Source organism: Diadema antillarum, unplaced genomic scaffold, assembly GCF_040938485.1.
Source record: "Diadema antillarum isolate AM-2024a unplaced genomic scaffold, OU_Dant_1.0 seq00000414_RagTag, whole genome shotgun sequence".
Lineage (NCBI taxonomy): Eukaryota > Metazoa > Echinodermata > Echinoidea > Diadematoida > Diadematidae > Diadema > Diadema antillarum.
The window spans coordinates 192,155-204,446 of NW_027271400.1; the positions used below are offsets into that span (position 1 = coordinate 192,155).

General features: G+C 35.9%; 1 protein-coding gene across 1 annotated transcript in view; it reads left to right on the top strand.

The window, feature by feature from the left end:
• LOC139732354 (uncharacterized) overlaps positions 1-12,292 on the top strand; it is a 34,128-nt gene that overhangs the window by 17,289 nt on the left and 4,547 nt on the right. The window contains exons 3-5 of the mRNA XM_071643220.1: positions 9,340-9,426; positions 10,014-10,304; positions 11,569-11,757. Coding sequence (XP_071499321.1) covers positions 9,340-9,426; positions 10,014-10,304; positions 11,569-11,757 — 567 coding nt within the window. The remainder of the gene's footprint in view (positions 1-9,339; positions 9,427-10,013; positions 10,305-11,568; positions 11,758-12,292) is intronic.

Genomic DNA, 12,292 nt, shown 5'->3' on the forward strand with positions numbered 1-12,292 from the left:
TTATTCAAGTAATGTGCACTTCAATGTTTCCAGGTTAGCATGCCTGTACAGTGTCGGGGCGATCGTTAACGGGCAAATAATTCTCACACAACAATAGGTGAATAATGTACTCTTAATGAATCCCACAAGGATTGGAACAATCATCCCCCAGCATTCCCAGTGATCAGTTACTAGCCATCCCCTTTAAGTTTTCAATTTCTTGAGGTGACTGCAATAAACAAGATATAATAAGCGTTATGTATAGCCATTTTAAATACCTTCATAGCCATTGTTTAATTGATATGATACAACAATATCTAATTTCACATGACTTAGTGTTTATATAATCATACATTTAGTAGTATGTAAATATATGCAATAATTAGCATTCATGTAATCATGTTGTGTGTATGGTTGTATATGATATTGTTTTATAGTTGATAAAGAAATGAAACAAAGCGACTGACAGAACAGTGCTATTATTTTTGCGGGGTTGTGCTGGCGGTCAATCAGAAAATTATCGCTCATTACAACACAATCCCATGAGAAGCACACACACGATAAATTTAGCCCCGTGCTTGACACCTTGACAGTGCCTCTCACAGGTTGAGGCCTTCGAAGCGCCGGCTGATCTTATTCCAACTCGGGATTAAAGTATCAAATTCGTCACAAAGTAAATCATTGAAAAAATGAATGACCTGCGGAAGAAATCTGACTTTAGAAATTACCAGTTGTATTTAACAAAGTGGATTTTGTGCGTCGGAGAGTGTTGAAAAAAAGGAGGTTGTCATTTGCTTTACGAGAGATTTACATTTCTTATACATTAAAAGAGTTCTTCAGTACAGACGTGTTGGTCATAAATATTTTACATCTTATTTATTCAGGAAATATACAGACGGTTGTTATACTTTCTAGTTTTGTTATTCCATCGAAAATCCAGGTTTTAAACAAACTTTCCAATTTACCAGCACTTATCCACTTGACACATGAACGAACTAAGTCAATTCAAAATATCAAAGAACATGTTTAACTGACCTTCAAAAAACAAACAAGGAAAAAAAAATCCCTAGAAAGAATACAAAAATTGTTTCGAATTTCAGAATGTAGGAGGTAGTTATATTAAATGTCTCGAAGATTATTTCGAGTTCTACATTTTATGCAAATCATATTTCCTCAGTTTTCATGTTTTACAATCTTCTACGGGCAATGTAATATCTAACGGGCCATTTTAATGATGTTCATGGGTCTTGAACACTTTATTGTCATTGAAGGTAATTCACCGGGCACAATTTATGTCATACGAGATTGTAAACACAAAGTGGAAATGAATTCAGATCAAATCAAATCAAATTAAATCAAATCACATCAAATCGACACTGAAGGCAATGGTAAAGTGGACACACGTTTATGAGTCATCATCCTTTAAAAATCCCTTACAAGATTCCACCAAACTAATTTATCCTTCAGCTCAAGAACAATGGTTCTTCATCAAACTCGATAACGTGTGTGTGTGTGTGCGTCTGTGTGTGTATTAAGGTCTACAGAATTTAGCCAAGGGATGACCGAAAGCATTGTAATAACGTTCTCGTTTAATACCTATACTTGCTCTAATTGTAATCTAGTTATAAATTCAAACTAATGTTTATATAAGAAATGCACTGGGTATATATTCAGCTTGTTGAAAGCGGGGGAAGTTTTCTTTTAAACAAGCGTACAAGTTTGACGACATTGACATTATAATGTGAACCTCCATGACAAAACGAACAAAAAGTCCGCGCACTTTCTGATTTTACATGAAGACTCAAAATAGGTGAAGACGGTTAACCTTGTCAATCTTGAGTGTTTCCACACTTTCTGAAAGACCAATTCTTCTTCTACATTATTCTAAGATTTAGGATCATAAGACGAATAGGAAATTGTGTTTAAGCAGTTTTTCTAGAACACCTTTTTTTTTTTGGCTAGAATAGTGTGATTAGGTACTTCCTAGACTGCTAGACACCTAGAGGCCCTTTTCAATTTCTTAAAAATCCTGTACACACTCTTCACTTTCAACTCTAATAACGTTTGACAGGATAATGCTCCTGCTTTGAAAGTTGATATTACTCATGGATAGAATGTGTAAATAGAGCATGCTCAATTTCAATTTAATCTGATAATCCCTGCATTGTTGTTGCTATAGTTGTTTTACATCCTGTTTTTGTCCCATTCATTACAGAACTGGCACGGCTTGGTATAGTTGAAGCGCATGAATAGACCCAAACTTCGGAGACTCTTTTCCCAGTGTACACACTTTCCAAGAATGTGTGCTTTCTTTCCAATAATTAGATAGGTTAGGAGAGTCCATTTGATTTGAGTTATACAATGTACATAATTTCCAGCTTACAGTCTGCTCTTTCAGAATCTGCCCTAAACAAAAAAAAAAAATCATGTCTGGTGACTTTTTGTTGGTTATGTGATGCAGGGTCACATGTTAGTTATTTGGGGCACACTTTTAGGATCTTTAAGGGGCAAACGTTCTTCACGCCCTATCATCCTCTAAACCTTTCAGGCCCTACTGTTATTATTAAATTCATGACGTGGGAAGGCACAAAACCATGCGTTTACCCGTTGAGGACACGAAAAATTTACCTTGCTTTATGAAACAGGTGTAGATCGTGGCAATAAATGTGAGGAGATGTACATGTATATTCCTTCCAGAATTGTAGGAGCTTGAGGAAGATTTAAGCTGTTCGTCCTGATTCATGTCGTCTCATTTTGTCAGACTCTTCCTCACGAAAGCTGGAGATGGGGTCACAGAGAGTTTACTTTGAAGAAAGTGACAGAAAGATACAGAAAAAAAGGCTTTGAAGCACATCTTTGCTCGCCTGAGTTTGATTCTTAGGGAGTTTTGTGAGTCACCAGCTTCCTCGACATCATCTGAAATCATTCATGATAAAGTTCGTTTACCCCATTAAATCTTCATTTCGATTATGTTTCGATTCAATTCAGTTCCATTTCGTTTCATTTTAGTGTATTCAATTTTGTTCCACCTTGTTTGTTTCCATATCATACACATAAAATGAATAAATATAGGGTAACAAATATCTGCAACAATGATAACAACAATACATTTATATAGCGCATTTTTCCATATACAAACACCTTCAAATGAGCTTTGCAAGGGAATCATTAGTGAAAGAAGTGAGTTTTTAGATGTTTTTTAAGATATACTTATATATCATATATAAATATATATGAATATATATATATATAAATATAAATATATATATATATATATATATATATATATATACATGTGTGTGTGTGTGTGTGTATGTATGTGTGTTTACATACTCTCATTATATAATTTCAGTTTATGACATCAATCACAGACACTGACAGATCGTAAGTACTGACAGTTAGGTTAAAGCTTGAAATATGAAATATGAAAGTACTTTTTGCATTCTTTCACGTTAAATGATTATCTAGCAGGCCTATACACACATACACACACATACATACATATATATGTGTATAGATATAATACATATACATATATATGGTATATAGTATATAAATACTATGAATAGGTGAATGTGCGTCTGCTTCTACACTGTGCAAATGTGTGCGTACAGAGGAAGAGAGATTACCCTTCTACCTCGGCCAGTGTAGTGTGTGCAAGGAAGTGGTTTGTTGGCTAAGAAATTTGTGTCAACTGAACCTTCAATCAATCCAGAAATAGATTTATGCGGTTCCCCTCCCTCCTTCTCCCCCTCTCCCAACTGAAAACCAGGAAGAATGATGGTAAAAAACATAATTATGGTGGATACGTTTCAGGAGACTATCTTAATATTTCTCACGACAATATCATATAGCAAGACTCAACATTAATCTTGATAACAGCCAATGGATATATGTTGTATAGAACGTTTTGCTAAAGCAATGAATGATGCTATTGTCAGTTACATCCTCTCCCACACAGCCACATCCGTGTTAGCAACGTTTTAAGTGAATAGTCTCTCTCAATTTTTTTCTTCTTAGAGGGTTTGCTTACCATTTTTTTTCCTCATTGGAACTTGCCGTCACAGTCAGAAAACCATCCCGTAAGGCTTGATACGAATTATATCCAAATGTGATTTTGGTTTGATAACTTTGAATAAGACCAGACTGCTACTGTTGATATCTCCAAATATGTTTTTTTTTCTCTATATTGGACTTAATTTAGCTGCAAAGATACAATGCGATAATTTACATTTTTCTAGATTTTTTTTATCACGTCATCAACAAAAGCAATATGTGTAATGCTACAACACAAAATGAAATTATCAACATTGTAAATCATTTTAATCTAAGACTTTAATTGAATATGATGGATTTAGGATGAAATTACTGAAGCGGATACTTAAGTCAAGTGCATCTCATTTAGAACATATATTCAATATCGTATGGAATATGCCCGAATTTAAAAGATTGCAAAGGTTTTACCAATATATAAAAAGAAAAAAAAAACGTTCTTGACAGTTATTGATTAATAGTGAGGGTTACAAAACAACTTTCATGAAAAGACATATCATTTTCATATTCATGAGTTTAAGTAAGACCTTTGATAACATCGATCACAAAGCACTTCTTTATAAATTAGGTAATTATGCTATTCGAAAACGAGGCCCTGCTTATTGGTGGTTTAAAAGCAATTTATCTGATAGGCGACAATTTGTGTGTTTACTAGGGCATGATTCATCCATGTCAAATATCCAATGTGGGTCCCCCAGGGTTCCATACTTGGCCCCTGTTGTTGTTGCTATAGTAAATAATAAGCTCAGCGTCAATTTTTTATTTCATTTTGTCTGCAGATGACTCTACTGTTTCACTGTCCAAAAAGAATCATTACAACCTCATAACCATATTCAAATATCAAATTCAGAATTGCAGAAAATACAATTTTGGTTGATAACGCATTACATTATCGATGGATATTGGTAATAAACCAATTTTATACATTTTCAAATTATATTCTCTAAAGTTAATCCAAAAATTGCTTGATACACAGGTAAATGGCTTGTCATTAGAAAAATTGGATTATACTTAATTTTTAGGAGTAACAATTGGTAATCATTTAAGTTGGAATTACCATATAGCTATAATATCTTCATAATTTAATAGCTAAAAGAATAAAAATGCTGAGCAAGGTATTTCTTTCGTCTATGAAAAACAAATCTTTTAATGATTTAACCAGCTTCACTGTTGCCTAACATACTGCAATCCCATATGGGGAAACTGTGGTAAATCAAAATTGAAAAAAAAAATTATTTTTAAAAGAAGGCTGTAAAAATTTGTACAAGTTCCACTTTTATTACACATAATGATCCTATATCTTATCAGTTACAAGTTCTCAAATTAGATAATATCGATACTTTCCAAACAGCAACATTTATGTTTAAGTATTTTCAATTTTGAAAATTTTCAATGATAATATTTCATGCACCACCACCACCAACAAAGTAGCATTCATATCCACCCCGTACCTGCGATAACATTCGTTGAAATAACCCACGAATCCCGATGGCTCATACATCTTTAAAACATTATGGATTTCGTGTATGGAATGCTCACCCTAATCATCTTAAGTAATTCACATTTTTTTTAAAGAACCTTTAGAAGATAATGGAAGTTATTGATGATAGATTGATAATGTCCTATAATAAACATGAATATATGTATTTATAAGACAATACATGTATATTGAAGTAAAGTGTAGTATTGGCAACTAAAACAGATGTGTATAATTCATGGTCCCTTTAAGCATACTCATGGATGTGTTTCTATTAAGGCGAAATCAAGTCCGACCATTCGTGACTCCCTCCTTCCCCCTGCACTTCTCCTTTCCACCCACCCTTTTCCTTTATATTTTTGCCAGTAAATCCTTGGGAATACTTTTTAGCCGTTTTGTCAGGAAAGAGCTGTCATCTCGTGAAACATCATTACGTATGTCTACTGTGGCGGTCCCTGCGACGTGGAACATGTCATAGAAGTGAAAATGCAACAGTTCATTGTATTCTTTATCTAAATGCTTTATCTAATTTGTTTAAGTACCTAATTTTCCTTAGAAATTGTTATCTTACCAAAGTTGATGTTATTGTATTTTCGTTTGTACATCGCCTTCGTGAAAAAAAAGTTGCAGAAACGAATTGAAATTGAAATTGACAATGCAACATAATTGTTGGCAAATGATTTTTGGTCTATAAATAAGAAAATGTCTACTTCGGAAGAAAAAAAAATAGGAGGGAAAGGGAAAAACTAACATCGACAGAAAGAAGCCAAATAGATGTTGTTTAAACTGTTATTACTGTTGTTGCCTATCAAAAAAAAAAAAGCAGTAAGATAAGTGGCTACATTTTAATGGGTCAGTGACATGAGGTAGTCAAATGCCCAATGTCTGTCTGTTCCTTATCAGAGCCACCGATCAAGCGCACTTTCTATTCTTAGGATAAGGCGTCAGTGACGTCAGCAAACGCATGATAATGATAACGGGGTCAAAAGGTGAGAAACCAGCGACGTGACTGGCAATATCGAGGCGGTGATTGGGTAACTATATCAGAGCGCATACGTAAATTGGTTACGGCATCAAGGGACATTCCATTTACGTCTGAAGGGTGTATGCGCACTCTTCCACCGCTTGACGTGTTAGGACCATAAGGTATTAACCCTTTAAGATTAAAAAGGCTATGCTCCTTTTGATATTACGTAAATATCAGCTATCAATAATGAGTATTACGTCAGCCCCAAGTCAGAAATAACCACATTCCAAAACAATCAAAGCAACCCATCGGCATAATTTCTTCCGTGTGAATTTCTAAGGTCAGAAAATTGCTTTATGGCTTTATTTAGAAGGGATCTTGATGTTTTTGTGAGCAAAGCAGTGCTAAATATTCGAAGGCTGGAAAAGATTTAAACCAGTAATCAATGGGACGTCTGCAAATGTGAATTTCAAATTTTGCTTTACAATGTGCATGTTTGGTTCGTTTCACGAAAGTGGGTTGGCCGCCCTCATAGTCTCTTCTAATACAGCCATATCGAGCCATTGTCCATCGTGCTTGCACATTTTGTGCTTGCACATTTCCCAGGAAAGTTAAAGTTTCATCATTCGACACAAAAATATTCGACAAGGCATTGGCTTAAGTAAGATAACAATGCAAGTAGCCCACGTAAGAAATATCACGTGTTTACATCTGCTACGAACACACCCTTATTGTCATCATGTAATCCTGATAATTAAAAAGTCTACTTGTTAAGATATCCGGCATTCCATTTACAATGACAGTTATACAGTATTGCATATTAAAAAAAGTAATGGATATGTTTCTCTTACATCCTCTCATCCGAGTTACTTCATTGTGATTTGCTCTTTGTAGTTGTGTTCATGTAGTCTGCAATCGTTTGATCTATTTTCTAAAGTAGCCAGTCATGCTCTGATTGTAAATCTTTTTTTTTTATGATACTCATTGAGGACCATGTATTATATAAAATGTCATGAAGCTTTTCTCACTCTCAGCGTGTATACAGTAGTTATACTAAGCAGGATATCCGGATTCTTGAAGTTAACATTAAGATGTGTTGACAAAATGCTTGTAGATACTGAATTAAATCACGAGGAAATTACGAAGCAAAACAAATTAAGCTTTCTAGCCCCTCGTAAAGATTTCGATAGTAATAAAGTAATCTGTCTGAATTGATTTGCTTTTCTGGATAGAGGTAGAAGCATTGGGAATGATATCGGACACAAAATATTTTTCTTAAACTTATTTTCATCTGACTTTCTTCCTTATTATGTGCATCATGAACAAAAAAAAAAAACAATATCTGAGTAGAAAAAAAAGACAGAACTTGGCAACTGCATTGTTTTGACTACACAAAGTTATCATCAAATGATTCATGAAATATACATAATCTGGAACCAACTGATAGATCAAGGCAGGGGGATAACACGAGTTGATATGATATTTGTGACCCTGCACCACAAAACAAACAAAAAGTCGCCAGACATGAATGATTTGTTAAGACCATATTCTAAAAGAGCAGACTTTAAGTTTTAAAATGATGTATAACTCAAATCAAATGGACTCTCCTAACCTATCTAAACATTGGAAAGAAAGCACAAACTCAGGAAAAGTGTGAACTGAGAAAAGAGGCTCTGAAGTACCAGTGTCTTTTCAAGCGCTTAATCTTTACCAAACCGTGCTGGCTGTGCGATGAATGGGACAAAAAAACAGGAAGTAAACCACCAGAGTAACAACAATGAAGGGATTATTAGATTAAACTGAAATTAAGCATGCCTCATTAACACATTCTGTCCATAATAAATGCCAACTTTCAAAGCAGTAGCACTATCCTTTCAAAAGTTATTAGAGTTGAAAGTGAAGAGTGTGTACAAGGTTTTTCAGAAATGAAAAAGGGACTCTAAAGACACACGTAATCACACTATTCTACCAAAAATGTTCGAGATAAACTGCTGAAAAACACACTTTTCCGCCCGTTTTATGATGCCAAATTTTAACATAATGTAAAAGAAGACCTTGGGGCATTTCATGTAGCATTTTGGTCGGATATTTTTCAGACAAACTGTTACAAGCTACTGAAATCCTTGCATGCGATTGGGTGAGACCAGATTTGTCCGACAACGTGTCGGACAAAATGCTTCATGAAATGCCCCCCTGCTCTTTCAGAAAATATGAAAAAGTTAAGATCAGCTAGGTTAACCCATTTCACTTATTTTCAGTCCTCACGCAAAATCAGTGTGTGCGACTTTATGTTCGTTTTGTGGTGCACGGTAACATTTGAACTGAATTGAATCAAACTGAATTTATTTTGTCATATTTCACGACAAAACCAAATATGGTTCATAATCAGGACTTGACAAAAGATCACAATAATGAGATCGCAATCAAAAACATAAAAACGTCCTGCTACAAAACTTAATGCCTTTATATCAGATATTAGGTATCAAATCAACTGCAGAAGGTTTTCTGTAAGTAAATGACTGAACAGAAGATTAGGTCCGTTAAGAATAAAGGTGTGAAATATGATGGAACCAACTTCAGGTAATGTTTGCAAGTAGGGCCTATTACAGTCGGTTCCTAGGGTTGAATGCGTTTCATATACATAATGGAAGGCAACATTTGCAATGAGAATAAAGATGCACATTTTTTTTTTTTAATATCAGCTTTAACTCTTTCTGCGCCACTGAGTCAAAAAGGCACACACATTTCACATACATACCAATGGACAGGAAATAAACGTGGCGCACAGAGGGTTAAACATCCCCGGTTATTCCTCAAGACAAATCAGACGTACCATTTCACTTTATTTCCTGTTTCCTCCCAGATGCACCCGACCTGATGCACTGCAGTAACTCCACCTCCAACATCAGACCATGCAGCAGCGAGAGAGAGGCAGGAGCCATCTGCCAACGTAAGGGGCGGGCATCACCATTAAGCGTCATCAGAATAACATTAGTTGTAAATTAGTCAAAACATTTTCATCAAGAACTTCATCCTCACTGCTCTTGTCGTATACATAATATGTACAAAGTACTGATACGTAATCATTTGGATTATTATGTATTTTTATTGATTTAGGAGGGTGTTATAATGGTCAGGATGAACAAAAGATTATAAGGTTTTCCGAAACAACCGAAACATAGAAACAAACAGACAAAGTGGACAAGTATAGAACGATTATGGTAACTGCTGCCTTGTAGTAGAGGGTATACCAGGTCCTTTCAGGGTAGGATCTTCTCAGTTTAATTTGAGTCATCGAAATTCGACTTTGACGCAACTAGCCTTCATTCTTTCTTCCATTATAGCCACTGATAAAATGCATAGCATTATTTTATATCTTCATGTTGATGCTCTAATCAATTCATCACTTTTTGTGTATATTGAATGATCTTGTATTCATGTGTTACGTACATCAATGAATTTACTACTCACTTAATCTCATGACTATTTGTAAGTCTTTTTATGTGTTATCGGTCTGTTTGTCCTTTTGTGACATAGTGCCGGGGTATAAAGGCTGTTACAAGATGGCGAGTGTGTCTATAAAGAGCGACATCAACATGATCGACAAGAACTTGACCGTCGACTCCTGCTTGGCCTTCTGCATCAACGAGTCCATGTCCCTGGCCGGAGTGTCCATTGACCACTGCCACTGCTGGCTCAACATGCCCAACACGACCACGGAGATGACCTTGGTCGGTCACGAGCATTGCCTCTGGCACTGCCCCGGCAACTACTTACAGCTTTGCGGCGGGACCAAGAGGCTGCTGAAAACGTTTGCCATCTACGATAGTACGTCCTTTGTATTTCATTATATTAATCATGTTCATGATCATCGTTGTCGTCATCATATTTACCATCATCCCCTCATTATCATCATCATCATCATCACCGCATCGCTTTAATTACCATCACTTATCATCTTTATGTTCCTCAACATCATCGTTGTCAGCATCAACTTTGTCAATCCTCCTCCTCCTCCTCCTCGTCCTCATCATCATCATCATCATCATTATCATCGTCATTATCCTTCATCACCAATATCGCCATTTTGATCATTATTGTCATTAGCATCAACTTAACCGTCACCATAATCGTCATCGTAATCACATCGTCATTATTCTCATTATCAATAATCATCGTCGTCTTCATCACTCATCATTGTCGATATCATTATCATCAATTTCTTCTTGGGCTTCGATACTGTTTGGGCTTGTTAGACCACTTCACGAAGTTTGCCAAGTGAAGTAATTACTAAACCTATATCCGCAAAATAATGTTAATGACAATATGATAAAGATAATCTTGTGGCCAAATGAACGACACAGAATTTAGCGATAATCATTAGTTGAAAAATACCCTCTGGAACAGAAGATTACAAAAAATGCTACGCAGATATGGAAATATATCACCTGTTTATAATGTGCAGTATTTTAGTTTGATTCGATTTAATTTCATTTCTGCATTCCTTTTTCATACAAAAATATAACAGAAAGCCAATATAACAAACAGCGGTAACATTTGGGCAGGGGAAATACATGAACAGATGAATGATTGATTTTATTGTACAGCACAATTTTTCTTGATAATTCAAAATGATAAACAAACATAAGGTTAGACACACCAAGTTAAATTCTGGCGTCAAAAGCTTCTATAGTTCACCTGCGCTAAAGCTCAATCATTTCCCCTCCATTGTGCCTCCCTTCACTTTTTTAAGTGATATTATTTCCCCTTTACAACACATATGTCATCTGAATTCTACTTCAGAGAGCATAATTATGACATTTTCTTGCGGATAATTTGATATTGACATTACAATAATTTCAATACTATCATTGTCAGTGTTGTTTTTTCTTCATCCATACGTAAACATCCTCACAGACAACAGAGTGTTCATTCAGCAAAGTTCCACATTATCTTCTATGTGTTCGTTAGACTGCATATCGTTTTGACATTTTATTTAATTTTTATAACACGTGTATTCATTCACTTCCTAATAATATACTAAACCTTCTTCTCATCTCTCCCCCCCCCCCCCTCCTTCTTCTGCTCTCAGCCCAAGAGGGGTTCTGCGGTGACCCTGGCGGCATCGCCTACGGTTCCCGGGACAATGACTGGTTCCAGTTCGGCGCCTCGGTGACGTTCAAGTGTGACGAGGGTTACCAGATGCTGGGAACCAAGACGCTCACTTGTGGCCAATCGGGACCCGGCTACGATTGGAACGATGCCTCACCGATATGTGTCCGTATGTACACCTTTGTAGCACGGAAAAAGTGATCTTACAAAACATCTTGATAAAATATAAGGTCTTATTTACCCAGGGTAGTCTCTTCAGTGTTGCCACTGCTCTACCAGAGGGGCCCTGCTATTATTATTACCCTAACATTGACAGGTACCCATTTATACACCTGGGTCGAGAGGGACATTATGGGTAAAAACATCTTGTCAAAGGACGTAAGCACTGGGCAGGAATCGAACTCGGGTCCTCCGATCGGGAGTCGGGAGTCTTATCCACTATGCCACAGCGCCCCAACTACATTCTAACAACAACATTCTACGCGTTGTGTCAAAAGGCTGATAGACGATTTGAAAAATGCCACGCAGATATGGAAATAGTAATATATCACCGAAGGGTGAAACCTGGCACTATATAATGTCCAGTATTTTGATTTGATTTAATTGCAATTCATTTCTGCATTTATTTTTTCATACAAAAACATAACAGGAAGCCATGTGTGTATATATAATCAATGGAGATCTCAGACAGTTTTGAAATAACA